Source organism: Parambassis ranga, chromosome 7, assembly GCF_900634625.1.
Source record: "Parambassis ranga chromosome 7, fParRan2.1, whole genome shotgun sequence".
NCBI classification, from domain to species: domain Eukaryota; kingdom Metazoa; phylum Chordata; class Actinopteri; family Ambassidae; genus Parambassis; species Parambassis ranga.
The window spans coordinates 11268422-11288026 of NC_041028.1; the positions used below are offsets into that span (position 1 = coordinate 11268422).

At 41.9% G+C, this 19605-nt stretch overlaps 1 protein-coding gene across 5 annotated transcripts; it reads right to left on the reverse strand.

The window, feature by feature from the left end:
* Nucleotides 1–442: 442 nt before the first annotated feature.
* Nucleotides 443–18760, reverse strand: LOC114438822 (uncharacterized). 5 transcript variants are annotated; one of them, XM_028410405.1, is made up of 25 exons: nt 18681–18760; nt 11729–11926; nt 9446–11621; nt 9146–9334; nt 8890–9010; nt 8676–8769; nt 8221–8307; nt 7964–8080; nt 7767–7865; nt 7483–7634; nt 7158–7296; nt 6929–7051; nt 6658–6855; nt 5795–6495; nt 5244–5681; nt 4524–4773; nt 4346–4435; nt 3904–4230; nt 3644–3814; nt 3351–3528; nt 3153–3269; nt 2674–2961; nt 2353–2600; nt 2138–2188; nt 443–1984 (listed from the first exon to the last, which is right to left on the reverse strand). In XM_028410405.1, exons 1-24 carry the CDS (start codon nt 18705–18707, stop codon nt 2150–2152), a joined length of 6567 nt encoding a protein of 2188 aa, XP_028266206.1. In that variant the 5' UTR covers nt 18708–18760; the 3' UTR covers nt 443–1984; nt 2138–2149. The 5 variants fall into 5 exon arrangements, with proteins under 5 accessions (XP_028266206.1, XP_028266205.1, XP_028266207.1 ...); XM_028410404.1 differs by lacking the exon at nt 18681–18760 and adding an exon at nt 17180–17440; XM_028410406.1 differs by lacking the exon at nt 18681–18760 and adding an exon at nt 12031–13087.
* Nucleotides 18761–19605: the final 845 nt, after the last annotated feature.

The following is a 19605-nucleotide window of genomic DNA, read 5'->3' on the forward strand; positions in this document are numbered from 1 at the left end:
ATGTTTGGTGTTATTTTTTTCCCCAAAGTTCCGAAGTCAAACTTAATTCTAAAAGTCAGAAGTTTTATTGAGTATTAAAGTCCAGAAAACAGATTTAAAATTATTATATTGATACCACAGATTATATAGATAAGTCTGATTATAAATTCTGAGTTTGAATTTCAAAATTCTTCTGAATTAGAATCATAAGTATAAAAGTTGGTCACAGTGGTTCTAGTCCCCCAAAAAAATCCTGACCCATATTTCTAAAAAAAAAACCAACAACAAAAAAACAACAAAACAATTCTGTTCAAACTTAGGTCATTTTTTGTTATGCTAATTATAAATTAAAATGTGTCATATTTTTATGTTACTTGGTTTTCAAAACCCAGCCAGAACTGATGAAACCAAAATTTAAACTAAGTTTAGAATTGTGAGTTGTGAACAAAAATCAGAACACAGATTCAGAATAATCTCCGTTTAAATATTACAACACATCTAATGCATATACACTGTAAATATAAAAACATAAATTATGCAATATATTACTGCAAGATTCAACAAACAAAATGAACGAATGACATAATTTATCATGTTAAACAGTACACATCCTACAGTCGTTCAAATGAAACACTTCACCCACATTTGTCAGCTCAGCATGATCAGTTTCACTTTAAGTCACAGGAGGATGTTTTAGAAATAAAACTGTGACTTCTTTTAGTTTGTAGAACGAACAAAACCTTTAACTGCACACAACAGACACGTGTGTTGTAAAGCCAAAGCTTCTACTGTGGCAGTGATGGTGTGACGGCAGCGCAAAAAATACTGCAGAGCTGCAGGCGCTTTGATTTTACAATAAGTGTCTACAGCTCTCTTACTGGGGAACTAGTCTGTTGGTGCAATAAGGAAACAGAGTATCTTCAATGTTTGCTGCCACATCCTCAAATGACTGAAGTAAGCCAGTCCAAAAATCAGAGGAAAGCAGCCCGACAACAAGAAAACAATCACACTAACCCTGCCTGTCAATACTATAATCAAATAATGAAAGTAAAAATAACAAAACAGTAGAATAAATTTAGCAAGTAAGCAATAAAAAGAGATTAAAAAAAACATAGATATGTGTTCTTATTGATAGATATACATCACAAAACCTTAGTGGCTTAAAACAAGTCAAAGTTTATAGCCTGATTGTCCTGCCATAATTTATATACTGTACACTTTACACATACAATAACATAAAATGATGAAACTTACAAAACCTGAATATTGATTTATTCATTTTAAAGCTGGTCAAACATTAGTGGACCCTAAATAACAATACGTGGTTTTTGCCTGGCAGCTTGTAGATATATAACGTCCATGCAGACTGTGTGTACAACTCAGTTATTCAACATCTCGTCTCATTAAATGCAGTAAATATGAAAACACACCTAAAAGCTAGTGGCCATCCCTTCATGTAGATCATTGTAGTTCTATTGTAAGTGTACCCATACAGGTAAAAGTTTTAAACGTGTTAATTGATATCCTTACCAACAACTGCACAGGATGCACAGGGCATATGGATAAATGTATCCCTCAACCACACATTACTCTGTTATTGCAGAATGACACAGATGCTACTCATGGCAACATCCACCTATGGTTCATCAGTTTTAGTAATGATTGTGTAGCAGCAGATAAAAAATACCCACTCTTATTCTGAGCTCAGTCTCAGAGGACAAACAAATAAAAAGTTCTTAAAGTGTTACGGCTCTAACTACTTGTGGTTGCACTGGGGATGTAAATGATGTCAGCATCCACAGTCTGTTTTTCTTATAGGTGAGTCTTTTTCCATGATCAATGTCTTTATGACATTAAAGGATTTTATATAATATGTTCACCAAATCCAAAATGGTTCAAATATTTAAAGAACATGTCCTGTGAATGTATCATTCAATGAGATAATTGATCATTTGTTTGTCTGCAGGGTGATCAGTCAGAGCAGGTCTGTGCAGCATGTGCTTACCTGCAATATTAACGACAAAAGAATTATTTATTTTAAAGAACTCAGGGATAAATCAGTTTGCTGTGGCTTAACAGAGAAAACAGCTTTTATCACCAACAGTTATCCAATTCCATGCTGATTTTTCTTTCATAGTTGTAAGGAGGACATTCTTACCTTCTGCAGGGATTAAACTTCTGTTGACTTTCCAATTATAATCTCATCATCCTGCAAAACAAGATAAAAACAATTAGATTATACATCTATATTAATTAATTACTAAATATGCTTCTCTTTCTATACCATTTGTCAAAAACATAACTTATCAACACACCTGTACTTCGACCATTAGAGAAATAATGTGTGTGGTTGAGTGTAGAATGTGTGTTTACCTTCTTCACCTGCAGCTGAACATTACCCAGGTGTGGAGGTCTGGGGGCGATGCCTGGCTTTTTTCTAGTGACTGCCGGTGAGCTGTTTGTCATCAGGCTAGGGGTCCGACAAATTGGTGGATGGGGCAATGAATTCTGAGACACATCTGAAGAGTCATCCACTACCTCTCCACTGATGCCAGACAGGCAGCTACGTTCTGAACCGCTGAAGACAGTCATGCATTGACCAGATGACTCTGTGCTGCTCACTAAAAAGAGAGCAGATATAATTGACAGCGATACTCTTGAGACATTTGATATAAAAAACAAACATGAACTCACTTAGAGGATGCTGAGTTTTCCACGGCTCACAATTACGATGAAGATGATGCTGATGAAGATGATGGTTGTTGAGTTCATTGTCTGTCACAGCCTCAGGAGACGAGGAACATATGGCCAGATTTTTGTCTGCCCCCTGTGACTGGTTGCAAGGGTAACCAGCAGGGGGCAGTGAACCACGGCCAGAAGAGGAAGATGATTGGCTGAGAGTGGTGGAGGTGGTGCTGCCAGAGCCAATGGAGTGAGGCCGAGAGTATTCTAAAACCCTGTGTGAACAACACGTCACAGGGACTGACGACACACATAAATACATGTGATCAATTAAAAAAAAAGATGGGCTGTGTCAGTGATGAGTTTTTTGTTTGGTTACTTTGTTAGAAAACTTTATTCAAGTAAATGTAACAACAGTAAGATCAATACTCTCAGCAGTTGGTCACTGTGACATCTATGATTATAAAATGAGGTATAAAACAGCTCCTTACTTCTCCCAGGCAGGGAACAGCTGACAGCTCGGTCACAAATCGCAGCATCACTGGGCTGAATATCCATGAAAGGTTTCCGGCACATTCCCATGAACACCCTCTCCTGCATACGCAGCTCTAGAACAAATGTTTGTAATACATTTCTAAACATTTTGAACTAATCCAGGTTTTTCAGAAAAACATGATAGTATGCTGTACCTCTACTGTGAGCTGCCTGATCCCACAGTATCCTCTCCAGGTCAGTGGTCCAGGCTTGCTTCAGGTCCATGCTGGAGGCCCTCAGGGTGTAGGTGTCCTCACTCTTCCTTCTGCGGAACCAGATCTCAAAACAGAGGCTGCTCACACCAGAGTTATGGGTCATCCCGATGTCATTTGTCTGCGAGGGAAGACAGAAATATTCACTGTGTGTTGATAGGCAGACTATCCAAAAGAGCTAAAGTCTGACATTTCATTCTCCAACAGCCTTTCAATGAACAAGGATGTGAGCAGACCTTAAATGACTGCTTATAGACATAAACATCATTTCCAACAGCAGTCTTCTTGGTCTTGCTAAACAGGATCAGATCTTCAAAGAGGAAGACGCGGCGGACGCATTTCTTCTTCCTGTAGAACACTGTGAATTCATCCTGGCGAATCAGCTGGCCCTGCTCCTTCAGATTCAACTGTCAGAGAAAGGAAAAGAAGATGACATCTAACTCCTGTGCTAAATGACAGCTCCAAGTTTATATGATTTACAATTTAATTATCTTACGTCACAGTCCTGGATGGCGTCCATGGTCAGTAAATCATTGCCATGACGCATCTGAAATCTAACCAGGTCTGCAGCAGCCTGGATCTCTGCCCTCTCACGCTCCCTCTCACTGCTCGTCAGATCAGGCACATACACAGGAGAGCCACACACGCTTTCTGTGTGTGCACCAGATGCAAATAGTTTATCCTGGATCATTTCTTTTGGTCTGTATGCACCAGCCAAAGCCAGCATGTCCTGCAGCAGGAGGCTGTACTTGCTGATCCTCTGAATAGGCCTCAGCAAGTAAGATGAAAGATCCATCATGTCTCCCAGCTCCTGTTGTTTCTTCTGTAAAGAGAACACAAAGAGCTATACAGCTGAAAACGGTTCCCACATTTAAGCTGACAGACATATATAAACGTATATACGTTATATAAATGTATATAGACGTATATAAAGTGACCTTGAAGATGTCATGGCGGCGGTGCAGAATCAGAGCGTCCGATTGTGGTTTGTTCTTACTGTACAAAGCGTACAGGCCAAAACTCTCACTCTGTGGGGCACAAAGTAAAATCAAACTGAAGCACTGTAATCTTATGATAATAATAATATTACACACACGGAAACAAATTGTTACTAACATGTCTAAGAAAGCAGCGGGCCACCATGGCGGGCTCCCTCTGACAGGCCTCCAGCTCTGGCAGGAAATAGTGGCTGTGGAAGTCGTAAAGCTTCTCCAGGTTGCCAAAAATGATCCCCCGTTTGCCCCTGAGGTCTTGTGGGATGTCTGGCCTGTCCATCAGGGGGAGGTAGTGAGTCAGGATGTAGCCCAGTGAGCGGACATACTCCCTCTCTGTGAACACCAGCTCCTCCATGACACGCTGCAGCCTCCTGATGACACAAGGACACACAAAGATCTGTTAACAAACTAAAAAATACTCAGCAAACATCAGCAGTAGTTTAGATAACAATAATGTCAATTACACTTAGGATAAGGTATTCTGTACCTCTCCACTGGTGCTGGATGTTGTCAGGCCATTAACACTTAATTATTATTAATAATTATTACTCTCTTTCATAAGAGCTATAGGTGTGTCTACCTAAAGTTACTGTTGCATTATATGGATGTTATCAGTCGCTTGTTATGTTCTTATTGAGTGGATGACCAGTGTACATTCAGAAGGTGCAAAGAGAAGCAAAGAGAAGAGACGATACCTGTAGCTCTTCACTGTCAGCTTAGAGAAAGAGTGCATGACATCTCATGAGAGATTCATCACATGGATCATCAAACATTACATTGCAACAAAACAAATATAGATTCAGTTAAGTAGACCAACTTCCCACACACACAGGTTACTTACAGTGCATTGCTGGCACTCTCCTGCGGACAAAGCGGTCCCTCATATCTTCCGATGGGCAAGCTGGAGTGTTTGCAGCATGAAGTCCTGTTACCCCCCACAGCACCCTGGCTGCTCATACAGGAGTCTTCTGAGCAGAAGCTCCCATGGCGGGATATCTGAAACTTCTGTGCCTCCTGCAGGATTCGGCAAGATGGCTGACCATGGTGAGAGCATGATGATGGAGATCGAACTTGCTGCTCTGGAGGAGAGGATGATCCAGCTGTTGCGAGTGCTGAGGAACACGAGTCCTGACTCACTGACCTCGCTCTGAGACCTCGTCCCCATGGAAACCATTGGCAACCAACAGTGTGGGCCTGAGAGAGAGCGGCAGCATCTCTCTCGCTCCTTGTTCGGCTCATCTGTCTTCTCCTTGCCTCTCTGTCTGTTCTCTTTGCTGACCTATTCAACAAGAACAGTCAAAACGTGTGCTTCCAAAGATTTTTTCATCTTAAAGGTGGACAAAGATCTTCTTTAGTGGGATAAATAGATAATAAGCAAATAAGATGTGTTACCTGTTAGGTGACTGTGAAATTGCCTTTGAACCCTGGGAATTTCCCGTATCACTGTGATCCTCAGGTTTGATGATAATGTTACAGCAGGCTACAGTTGTTGACTTAGGGCTGTTGCTACCCAGCTTTGGCTTTCTCTTCCCTAAATCCACTGCTCCTGACACAATACTCTCCCACTGAGGGTGCCGAGGCCCGGGGGTTGACTGTACCACCAAACTTTGGCCACCAGGAGGTGCTGTCTGAACATTGGTGCTCACCACATCAACAAAATGCTCTTCACACCAGCTACTAGAATCTGGTTGCTGGTGGTAAACCACAGTTACATCCTGCATCCTCTCCTGAAGTTGTTGCCGGGCTTCCTGACATCTCAGCCAAGCAGTGTTCCAGACTCGCATCCCACGAGAGCCCTGCAGGGCACTGGCCTGGGCCTTCATCTCCTGGAACCGCTCTGGGCTGAACTCGAGGAATCTCTCTTGGAAAGTCTGAAGGATGGAGCTGTCAGTGGATGACAGTGACACAGTGGTGGAGTTTGGACTTGAGCCATGTGCTGCAGGAATGGACTGGGAAAGAGGTTCTGAGCTCAGGCTGGGGTCTTGGTTTTGGTGTTGAATCGGATAAGCATTTGTTTCATGGTCTTGTGTTGTGTGGACTGTAGATTGACTCTGATCCAGGTACTCAGTGCATTCACTGGCTAGTGCTGTAGCCTGTATGGAGACATTAGTTTAGTATAATAGTGAACTCTTTTTTGCATATTCCTACCAGCTTGTAATGAAAAATTACACCCAAAATAGCAGTGATTAAATGACCCCCTATGAAGTAAGATAACTGTCTAATTTATTTAAATATCTAAATTGTCTTAGACAAACCTGCTCACAAAAATCACACACGTTGACCATTATCTGCAGGTCACGTCCACATGCCTCTGCCCTGCACAGGAAGTCCTCCAGGCCGGACTTGAAGGAGCAGACAAAAGCCCTGAATGCCACTGTCTCTGGGTAGGAGGACCCGCTTTGCTGAAGCCGTTCTAGTTCTGTCACTAGCGACATGGCATGGTGTCTTCGGTCCTGGAAAGGGAGAGGAGGAATGAGTTTCAGACAGCTGGACAGAGTGAAGGCTTCAAGCAATCTGAATACTTACATTAGCTTCAATTAAGAAACCAGTGAAGCTGTTAAGAATCTGCTCCATTCTGTCTCCAGAGTCATCAACAGATTCAGCCTCCAGCAGGTGGCGCTCTCCCTCTTCATTAAACCACTTCTGAATCTACACAGAGGGAGCACACAGGGAGAACGTTAAATACTGCAAACATTTAGCTTTGAAATTACGAAAGCACCCATCTAAACATCAGAAGGCAGATCACAGTTAGCACCTGGATGAAGTGCCCCTCCATCTCTCGGAGTTGCAGCAGGTGCTCCAGGTGTTCCAGTGACATGTTGGACCTCTGCACAAGTATGTGAGCCTGCTCCTCCACATGGTTGTACAGGCTGGTCAATGAGTCCACTGCATCACTGCATGATGGAAAAAGATAGATTAAAAAGCAAATAAAACTGATAAATGTAGTTTTAAATATACATGATTATAGTGCTAATGTTATTCTAGTAGTCTAGAAGACTAAATGAATGAAACCCTGAATGAGACTGGGATTTTCTCTACATATAAATATAGCATGGGAAAGCAGGATGTCGTGTGTTTACCTAAGGTCCTCGCAGTGGGGGTATTTAAGGTCACTCTCCTTCCTCAGCCGAGCCAAGATGGCCCCGCCTTCCCTCTGCAGCCTGACCAATCGGCTGTCCTCCAGAACATCCCTCATCAGAGTCCTCTGGTCCATCATACACTGCTGCACAGTCTATTTGAGAAACACGATTCTGTCTTCATTTATATAAACTATTTAGCTAAATTCCATGTATTTGAACTGAAGAATGAGTTGAATAACTTAAACTCAAGTAACAACATGGTAATTAATACATCGTTAAGGTACCTGCACAGTGTCTGTCCTCTGGGGCTCCTCTAACCTACTGATGGCTCTCAGCAGTAGGCTGGATGCTTCGTGAAGTTCACACACAAAGGGGAAGAGTTTCTACAGAAGAAATTATATGGACATGTGTAAATCATGATCTGAAAAACAAAAAAACAACTCGGACCACTAAATTAAGTAGAGGACAGAATGTGTCTCACCTGGTGCAGCTCCATCCAGTCACAGTGGCTGTAAGACAGTGTGCCATCCAGCTGAGGGCTCAGCTGACTCACCTCCACCAGCTTCAACAAGGTTTTCATTGTTGTCACCACATCAGTCTGCAAAACATCACATTAACAAGTGGATACAGTGTGTTTGATCTCCGATCGATTGCCCTTTACATAAAACTAAAAAGAAGTACTGTATGTTTCATGTGGACCACATTTAAAAAAAGACTTTAAAGAGTGTAGAGGCTGACCTGTATCCCAGGACACCTTTCTGGACGGGTGTTGCTTTCCTTGTCCACCAGCAGTACCAAACTGTTCACTGCCTGGGGAAACTGCTCCTGTAACAGTTAAACAGAGACACATTTAAGCCAATTGATTTTGAGTTAGGTCCTTTTATTGATCCATTTTCAATAGCACTGCCATACATATAGCAGTGATAATGAAAATGGGATTTGCAGTTTTATTAGATAAAAAAAATAATCAAAAATAAACATCAAAAACTCAATGGATGGATTTAGTTTTAATAATAAATGTTTAATTAAATTGATGCAGTTTACATTTGATTAAAAATAAATGTTTCCACTGTTCAGTTACCAAAGCGCAGGAGCTGGTACATGAAAGGCGTGATGTTTAATTCAAGTTCAATTCTTTGTCTGCAAACATCAACACTACAGCAGCAACTCACAGACACTGTGTGCCTCTTTACCTGAAGAGTCATCAGACCCTTATAGAGCTGAGGTGGAGGGTTTGTCTTTCTAGCATCAAAGATCAGTGTCATCCCAGTTTCCCTGATCTCCTTCCTAGAAACAAAAACAAACATTCACGTCAGTGATGCATACAACTGGGGCCTGGGATGATACAAGAACTGTCTTCCTGCCTGTCTGTGGTCATACGGTTTGGTGTCTTTAGTCCTTCCTCACCTGGTGACAGAGTAGAAATAAAGCAGCATCTGGAAAACCTCATGGCTTGTGACAGTCAAACGCCATCCCGCGTGGCCTCCATAGAGCTCAACTATTGCCCTGCCTGTCCTGTCTCTACTGCCTGGAGGAGTCAGAAAAAAGGAGATATGTTGTAGATTATCACAAAGATCAGTCCACTGTTTATTTACACCAAGTCTGAAACAAAGAGCAAGGACACGCAGAGAAACATACTACCAAATATCTCAGATTGTATTACCTGTGAGAGATGCTACTCCTAGATAGACAGGGTGGGCTCTGGGGTCTGGGGATCCCAGTGGGAGGTGGTCAGGTCTAGGACGAGTAGAGGCAGGCTGGGAGGTCTTATGTGTCAGTGGATGCTGATCTGCCTGTGGTGACCTTTCTGTCTGAGGGCCATTTCTGTTTGTTGTGGTAGACTGAGCACCATCTGTGGAAAGTTTTTTTTCTATTTTGTTATGATGAAAAATGAAAAAAAATCAAAACCCTAAAGAAGTTATCCCAACAACACCTCCTCAAAAACAATATAACAGAACTCTACCTGGAACCACCATCTTCCTCCTGATGATCTTGGGTGACACCAGTCCAAAAGCTGTGCTGTTTTTACATTTTACCACATGTAGCTGGGGAACTTCTGCACAGGAGTCAGTATTTTCTCTCCTCCTGACATTGCGTCCATCAACAATAACCACTTCACACCTTTCTGAGGTGTCCACCACTGCCGTGGAGAGGGATGAGCATCTTCCATTTGATTCCTTTTCTCGTCTGTTTTGTGAGGAATTAGAGAAGTTTGGACACATCCCTGTATTGTTGGTTCTGTTCTGCAGGCGAACACTTGAACTAAAGGGTAACTTGGGGTGTTTGGTGGAGACATCTGATTGTGTAGGGCCATTTGAGCCTGACATAAAATTAGTAGTATTTAGTCTTGTCATTGCTGTTGAATCAGACCCATTCACATTGCCATAAGAATCAGCAGAGTGAGCATCCCGTATTTCCCTAAAGGGCACAGCAGTCCTTTCAGTTGTCTGCTTTGGTAGCACAACAAATTGTGAAGTGTTTGTCCTCCTGTAATCCACACAGTGGACAGCATCTGTCTCTGCTGGTGTCCAATAAGGAACAGTGTTCCTTTCTCCCGACTCTTCACAAATGGCTCCGCTGACAGAGGATGGAGACTGATGGCACCATGTTCCTTGAATGTTATAACATGACTCCCCTGTTTCAGTCTCAGTTGGCCCCTGCGTGTCATCACACAGTGAGAAATCACCATCCTCCTCCACCACAGCTAACATATTACCCCTCTCCTCCGCCTGTCCAAAGGTGACAGGGTTTTGTAGAGCAGCCTGATAGGACTCCCTGTAGCGACACCTCAGCTCCTGAGCTCTGGTGACCTTTCCACCCTGTCTCCTTCTCATGCACGGGGTACATGGTTTCTCTGAGAAACACTGAGACGGTTGAAGGGAGTCAGCCTGAGGCTGGTGGTGTGGTTGGGAATGGCTGTGAGTGGATGGAGATCCTGTTTCTGCAGACATGTTGGGCTTTAATGATGCAGCAAGTATCGATGTAGAATGACAGTGTGGTTTTGTAGGAAACTGCACATGTGACTGAGCATTAGGAGGGATCTGTGTGCCTGGCTGCCTTTGTGTTTGTCTGTGAGGTTCCTTTTGTGAATAGGACTGGTTTTGTGATGGTCTCTGTGGATACCTTTGCATTTGTACTTGTGTGTGTGGCTGGATTTGCACTTCTGATTTTCGTTGTTCTTCTGTACGTGACTGAGCTTTAGCAAAAAGCATAGTGGCCTGCTGTACATCAATGTACTCTCCTTCTACAATAATGTCAGCTCCTTCTACTTTTTGTGGATTTTCATAAACAGTTACACTCTTATTCTCAATTTTGAGTCTATCACCACTAGCAGGGATGTGTGTATTTGACACACTGCTTGTTTTTGTAGATGTATTTGGATCTATTCCAGTAAAATTGCAGTCCCACGTATTTGGTGACACCCAGCCAACAGGCTTAGGGTCAGTTTCAGTCTCTTTAACATTGACCAGCCTTGATGATGAAGCAGTGCTAGTATCCACCAAGCAAAGTGACACAGCAATCCCGTGCTTTGCTGGACATATTCTGGTCTCCACAGAGAAGGCAGAGGGGTGTGGAGAAGGTGTTAAACCTGAATTCCTAACAGCTATAGGATACTGTTTAGGTGCAGAAAGTGGAAATGACTTATTTGATGAAGACTTCTCTGCAAAATCAGGAATAGATGAAGACGGAAGAGGAAGAGGAGGTGGTAAAGAGGGATATGAAGGAGGAGCAGAGGCCATACTACTCCCAGCCTTTGGTGGCACATCCACAAAATCAGGCACAGCCACTCGTTCCCATGGTAACCTCACCACGCCTTGCTCAGTGGCGAGCAGGCACTGGTTGAGAGGCGTTCCCTGTCGGCCGTGGTTGATCTCGTCTAACCAGTCACAGCTGAATATACAAGGATAGAACGTTTCAGGGATTGGCGTCTCCTCAATGAGTTCTGCTGGAAGCCCCTCCTCTTCCAGGAGGCTGCAGACCAAAATACGAGCTGACTGATCACAGAAAGGTGCCACCTGGAGGTAGAAGTCACCAGGCTGAAGAAGCAGGGGGTTGATAGGAGCAAGCTGGATGACGATTTGGTCATGTAAACACAGAGGCCAGCCCTCACAGAGGAAAAGTGCATCGGAGTAGCGAGCCTAAGGAAACAAGGTCACAAACAATTTGGATTCATTAGAAATAAAGGGACTTTTTTTCTATTACCAGTAGATCTTACACAAGCTCAGCACACCACTAAAACACTTACACAAGCTGCCTCCTGCACAGTGTCTAAGATGTGCTTGGCTGGGACCAGAAAGTCCAGCAAGCACCGCAGGGCATCTCCATGATACCGACTGTCAATGATTTGGAAGAGCTGGCTGAGAAGAGTGGGAGCAGTGGCCTCGAAGGGCGGGTAGAGCACTGAAAGAAGGTTCTGGATCGAGCCCTCCAGAGAATCAAGGTTCTGAAAACATACAGAGACATGAAAGACTACACTAAATCGCACAGGCTTTCTTCCTCAACCTCATGGCCTGCTGAGAGAACAACAACACAAATTTCCACACTCACCATTAAATATACAGGCAGCCAGCCTGACAACAAACATCCAAGTAAACACAGTGTGATGGCTGGTCCCAAGGCTAGCAAGCCTCCTGGTTTATGGTTTCACATTCCCTTTGACCTGTACTCAAGGCCCGCTACCCACTTTTAGGCCCTGCTTTATTTAGCTCAGCAAAGGCCACAGCAGCGACCTCGGGGGTTAATGTATATACAGTCATGGCTGAGGCTCTGTGGGGCTTCAAGAAGGGCGATGCAAGAATGTTGATACACAGAAGGAATGTTGCTGCCCCAGAAATGCATACAATAACAGACATCAGGTGTTAATCAGTGAACACTGTGCTAAGCTAAGCTAAGTGGCAGCAGACTTAAATTTGCCTCATACAAGACTCCAATTGATTGATTTTTTTGTCAAAAAGTAAGTTAGCGTATTCTCCCATGATGTCACATTTACATTTATTCTCTATAACAATTGTCTCCATGAGATTATATTTGGATAAATCATTTTACACAACATGATAACAGCTGTAGACATGGACATAAAAAGGCAGAAACAGAGAATGGCATGTCCCAGTCTCCTAAAACCAAATCTGTGGAGCATCTCAGTGTAGGTTTGTTGTTTCGGATGTTTTCAGGGTCTCAATCTTATCACTTTACACTTTTATCTGAAAACACACTAGAAAAGAACACTGTGACTCAGGTGTTTTTGGTCAGTGCTGCCACACCCCACTGGGACCAAATGCAACAATGGTCATCATGAGGTAAATGGAGAAGGAGAATAATTATGGGATATGGGGATAGGCTGTCAATGAGAGCAGGATGATTGCAGATGCAGAATCTGTGTAAATAATTTAAATGTTCTCTTCTCCTGAAGATATTGACCAGACTTTGCTGTTATCTTAGCACGGTTCAGGCTCATGAAATCTAAATGTGACCTTGAGAAGAAAACTTTATTGATGCTCAGATGAAACATTTGGAAGCACAATGCATGTAGAGAGTAAAATGTATGTCTGCTGACAAGAAACAGGACACTAACAAATATACAGTATCTGACTTTTTGTCTGTCTAGAGTATGTGGCATATGGGTGGACTGCACAGACCTGTCTCTCTGCCTGGGCAGCATACTCCCGCTACAGATTTCACACAGCTCTATATAAACACCCGGGTCTTTCTCACTCAGCCACTGAAATAAATGACGATGCTCACATTGCTGTGGATAAGATGTCCCAGTGCTGGAGCTGAGGGCAGTTTGAATATCTCTGTCCAGTATCATTATGAAACAGAAATAGTCCTTGAACATTCCTGTCAAGCAAGTTCCTGCCTAGACAAGAAGAGACATTCAACAATAAAAAAAGGAAAGTATGACCGAGACTTTATACACTCTTGTTGTACATTTGTCTTCAGGAAAAGGGTGATTCAAGTGTGCAAAACACTCCTCCATTCATTTCAATAAATACCACAGAATTTAAACATTTGGTTCCTAAAACAGCACGATTACTGCTATCAACAGCAAATTTATTTAACCTTTTCATACCTAATTTACCGTATCACTGGAGTCAAGTGAAATATCCTGTCAAATATTCAGTTTCTCTAATATTATACACCATGCCTGAGAAATATGTGAAACACAACAAGCATGACAGCACTGATTTGGACAAACTTCAAAGTCTCTACAGACACTGATACAGCCTCTAAATAAGCATGAAAAGAATCAATTTCCTGTATTTATGTCTGCGGTTTTTCATCTGAGCTGATATACACAGATTCCCTACTGGATTACACAAACTATTTAAAGTCGCTATTCTCTTCTGCCCACACAAAGATGAGCTCAGAATTTAGTGAGTTATTTTTTATCTCAGTTAATTGTTACAGTTATTTATTCCCAGTAAATAAACAGTTATACAGTTATGTATTCCCAGTAGTCTCAAAATTTTCTGTTGTTTTTTTAGCTAGAAATAAATAATGTATCATAATAGCTAACTACACAAATAGCTTATATATGATCATATATAAGCTATTTGTGTAGTTAGCTGTGGTACAACTACTGATGACCGTGTACAAACATGATTTCAATGTGTAAATAAAAATATAAAAAACACAATATGATGCATTTAGATTTTGAGCATTTTCTAGGTCATTAAAAATTAAAACGCTGAAGATGTCAGTCAGCAGTAGCGACCTGTACTGTCAAGTCTACATCAGGATAATGGAAGATACATTTTGACCCAAGAAAATGCATCATTTCATCATTATATTTTCCTATTCATAGTCAAATTTTGTCATCATTGGCTTTATTAATATTAACGAATAAACATATCCATGTTTTTATCTAGAGATTTGTCACTGTCACACCGTTTGTGTGTTGTTCACAATGACCTTTGACCCTTTTGAACATGAACTTTTGTATTAGAGTTGAATAAATTCCAGCAGCTACATGTTAGCAGCCTTTGGGAGGTCCAGACCAACCAAAGTGATGTTAAATGCTGACAGAGGACAACAAGAGTAAAAGTGCCTCGTATGCAAAATTCCCCTTAAAAAACATTTATTTAAAGATCCTCATCAACGTCTTGTACTTCTGCTTCAGCAATTCAATGAACAAAACAAGCTACCCTGTAATGTACAATGACTTAAAGAGAAGTTCCATTCAAATACATGCTGTTTCTTTAAGGTGACCTCCAAGATGATTTAATGTTCAAACAATCGGCCAGGTTTTTTTTAAGCAGGAAGGAGTCCCTCATCCTGCGTCACACAGTGACAAACTCCGTGTGTTCAGTCTGCTGCTCTGTTGAGACATTCACTGAAAATGACAGCTCTCATTGACGACAGGTCTGGGAAACACATGATGTGGTGAGGAAACACAGAGCTAGACAATCTTAGCTATTTAATAATTCTGAAGAAAACTCAATTGTGCATCGAATAGCTTAGCTCTAACACAAGTTGAGCAGTGACAAACAAGGAGAGCCTCACAGAGCCCTTCTCTCACACTGTGGAAAACATTTGTATTTATTTTAGGAACGTTTATCTGCAGCTTTCTGGGATCGTTGCTGCCTTACACAGAACCCACAGTGGAAAACATGCTGGTTGCATAAAAACATCTTTTTGGAGCATCTTTTATCGCATAAATAATTTACCATTCTATGCTATTTATGGGTTTGGAATCCGCAACAGAAAAACACTCCTCAGACTACTTGGAGTAAATGGATGTACCCTACAGATACATCGTTGTACCTTTTAGTCCAAGAGCTTCACCTTTAGAATAAAAGTGTTTTCCTCAGTGCCTCTCTACTCCAATACATTGGGTGACACCTCATGCACACACCAAATAACACTGAGGTCAGACATAAACACATCCTAACAAGAACTACTGTACATGACCACTGAGGCACCAAGATGGCCAGACATTATATTTAGCAGCTTTACAGGAATCAGCAAATCGGAGCTTGTGGGGAGCAGACACTTATCACAGCTGCCCTTGATCAGCAGGACGGTTTGAAGGTGGCTGTAAAGTAGCAGTCAGGAGGCAGAGAGGCCTGTGTTTAAGTCATTATAAACGCGTCAGGGAATTATGAATGAGCTGGGACTTCAAGCACATCTTTAAACTCATTGCGAGTGATCTGACGTGTCTGTGCTGGGTGTGTGTGTGAGTCGTGTTATTATATCAGAGAGTGGCTTAGCTTTCACTGACACACTCATCTCATCTGTAATTAGCCCACAGCTGTGCTTAATGTAACTCACACCAGGAGATTTCATAACAAACAACCAAAAATGATCAGCAGAAAAAAAAACACAACCTACAATCATAATGTCACACAGAATCCTAAAGGATCATAACACTAATTCATGCAATGATTTTCTGACTATATCCATGTGTTGCGAAGCTTGGCTGAAAATCTGTAATACTCTGAAAACCCATTAGAGTTAAACACTTAGAACAGTGATCAAGAAGGATCATCAGAAGTGCTTCTCAAAAACTCAGTTCCCACCCTGAGCTGCTCACACACACAAGTAGGTTCGAAGGTAAAGGCCATGTGATGATTTGTAGTTTTGCAAACAGAGCTGTTGAAATGACTGTTGTATATTTTCCAGTGAATCACTGATGGGGACAAGACGTCTTTCTGCTGAGAGAAAAAAAAGATGCTCTGTGTAACCTGGTCAACACAGGAACAAATACCCAAACATTGAGGTCACTCCCAAAACAGGAATAGTCTGGTTTCAATGACATGGCAAATATGCAGGGAAGAGGGCGGGAAAAACTAAGGTGGTACACACACACAGAGCGTCCCGCCAAATCAAACCTACAGCAGAGCTGGGCGGGCATTTTAAATTTCAGCTCCCTCCATAACATCCTCACAGCCAGTAAGCGCCAAACAAAATCCACTCTATGTAGCAGCAGGACACACCTTCTCTGGTTCAACAACACATTGAAAGAATACATTCATTCAGAACTTTCCACATTAGGATGGAGCCTGCAGAAAACTAAGAATCTGTTCTAAATCCATATTTCAGGCAGTACTGACTTCTACCATCACCTCCCTGATGCTGAAAGATGTTTTCTTCTAGTTCTTGCATGACTCACATCTGACTTGGCAGTAAGTGGGGGATCCAGGAAGGAGGCAGATACAGTGGCTGGTTTGTGAAAACTGCCTTAATGCTCAGTAACCTGAGACCTTCACCTTGAGTCAAAACACCCTGACACTGCCAGCAGCCTGTATAAGCTATGGGAGCTATGCTGTACGTTGTACAGAGTACATGTTACAACATAAAGAGCTACTTGTCAGGATGTATTAAATAAATGACTCCATGGTACTGTTGAAAAAGGAGGCAGAGATGTGACTGACATCTCTTCATGTTATTTCAGATTTGCTGAAAAAATAAAATAAACATGTTTTTTACAATTTGTTTTAAAAATCCACTGAGATGAGCACATTATATTGCATACAAATACACATTCCTACTAATCTAAGATGATGTGATTCAAGACAATGATGTATAACAAACCACTGTGTAAGAAAATGAAATATTGTAACATGTCAAGATACAGACAATATGCCAGTTAACCTTCACTGCTGCAATGCTACTCATCAACTACACAGTTTAAAGTTCTAATATGATCTGTGAAGTTTAAATTCTTTGCTAAGACCAAAGCAGGATGTCACATTACCATCTTTCTGTGTGGTGTCCTTCCCATTCATCAGAACTGAGGGATTCTCTGAAATGATCCAAAAGCAGTGATAATCATCTACAAAGCTGCTGCTGCCCCTGCTCAGTGCCCGCTGGACCAAAATTAAATCCATTCTGCCCTGCTCACTGCCTGAAGATAACCTTAAGCCAGCTGGGTGAGCATTCAGACTAGTCTGTGATTTACTGGGCACTATCTGTTTTCCTGCCTCTGTGTTTGTTCTCTCCCTTCTCGCAGCACCTTGAGTGCTGGGCAGGCGCTATGTTTGTCTGAGAGAGGAGAGCGTGACCAAACATGAGGCGAGGTAGGAGAGGGAGGGAGGAGGAAGAGAGAGAGAGAGAGAGAGAGAGAGAGAGAGAGAGAGAGGGGGGGACAGAAAGAAGCAATGGTTGCAGTGACTCCACATACATGCAAATGCTTTCATTTTCATCTGTGACATTACGTACATAGAGCCGCAGGGTCTGCATTATGTAATTAATTTATAATGCCAACAAGGAACATGGAAGCACCACAGCCACTGCCAGCTGTAAGGAGTTTTAATATTAACAACAATTCAAATGTTTATATTTTCCTGTGCTATCTAAATTATGATGAATAAAGACTCTATTCTCACCAGCTACAATGGAACTAGATGGAACTAGATTTTGTGATGCTCAATGTTGACTTCCATAAAATCCACAGACCTTGTTGTAAGCCATTCCATGTAGGAACTATTTTCTACCAAACTACACAGACAAGCATAACATGTCAATGGAGGAGGATTTCCTTAATGTCCCAATGTGTTTTATTGGATTTTTAAGTGAACTGTCCCTTTAAACAACATTTGTTTTTCTGAATCATAAACCACAGCCGCACAAATTAGACATGGTAAAACCACAACAGGACTCACTTCACTACATCAGCACACAAGATAATCATAAAGACATGAAAAGATACATCCTCATATATCAACAGGGCTGGTCAATGGCCAGTGAAAAACATCAGGAGGAGGAGGAGTGGAAACTAGAGATGAGACAGAGAAGAGGTGAGGACACAAGAAGCTAAGAAAAAGTGTTCAAATGAAAGAGCTGCTGAAACATCATATGGACAGAAGCTGTTGTGAAACAGTAGCAAGAATATCCCACCTCTGTATGTCTGACCGGGTCCTGTCAAAGCCAGGAGAATGACTGAAAGTGAAGTCTCACTATCTCTGACCCAGACTGACAGAATGCATGAAGCACATTCCTCCAAAGACCTTTTAGCACTCTGCTCACTGCTCATCAAAAGGACAAAATCTAGGTTACAATCTGCTGCCGGGGCCTGAGAAGAATGTCAAAGGATCATATCATGATCTTCAGGAAATTATTTAAAATATGGAATACATTTCTTTTTTATAATATAGTTGTTTTTCAGCACAATGCTTCCTGTGTCCTGAAAGTCACATGCAGTATAAGCAGTGACCAATCTGATGTATGAAAAGAAGGAAGTATCAGCTGTGTCTTACCCTGCAACAGAACGACTTGCTCATCATAATGTAACCTTGACTTCAGCAGCTGAGAGCGAGCCCGTGGACAAACATGTGAGTTGAAGTTATTTTGTTATTGTTGTCATATAGTGGAGCTATCACTATTGTCCTCGTGTTCTACCCCTCTCCTCGCCTCTCTCTCTTTCTCTGGTCCTCCTCCAGGCTCTGTTCATGCTCTGAATCTACTGGGCGACAAGGCAACTGTGCACAAGAGTGCACAAGGGACACAGAAAGAGAGGGAGGGAGAATATGAGAGGAACCGTGTGTGTGTGTGTGTATGACAGCATGTCAGTGGTATTAGGCTTGAGCGGGCGAGTGTGTCCTAGCCAGAGGAGAGAAGCTGTTGATTCAACTGGTCGCAGCCAAGGCCTTGTCGCCCTTGTCCTTATCTCTCCGTCTCTCTCTCTCTCTCTCTCTCACACACACACACACACACACACAATCCTTTTCTTACTCAGCTCCTGCTCAATACATATTATAAATGGGACATTTTCACCTAATCCTAAATCTCTTCCTGTCCTCATGTGCTTCTTTATCAGGGCATCATAGGGAATTACAATCTGCATAGGACCAGCTTGCCTTGCTTTATATCTAACCAAAATATTTTCTCTTTTTCTTAAAAAGAGAAAATATTTCTACTCAGTAGAGTTCATCTTTTGCCTACTCAGATAGGGGGCTGATAGGGAGCCCAGCGACATCATCCGTTAACCTATAACTATAATAACTAACTATATGACACCTATAGTTTGTTTAATGTAATTAAATTGAGTGCATTAAAAAATAAAACATTACTCCAAACAGTTGTCACAAAAAAGGACTTCGGAGACCAAAACCATTTATATACCAGGCCAAGTGTGTTACTTTAAGTTGGCCTTTTTTTTTTACATAGAAGTCTATGGGGATT

Bases quoted from the DNA above. Each gene is read 5' to 3' on its own strand.
- LOC114438822 (XM_028410405.1), bottom strand. From the start codon at position 18,707: ATGATGAGCAAGTCGTTCTGTTGCAGG. The intron at 4,774-5,243 runs GTAAGTAACCTG...TTGTGTCATCAG, and splicing joins GAGAGTGCCAGCAATGCACT to GAGGCTGCAGCGTGTCATGG. The intron at 4,231-4,345 runs GTCACTTTATAT...TTCTCTTTACAG, and splicing joins GCCGCCATGACATCTTCAAG to AAGAAACAACAGGAGCTGGG.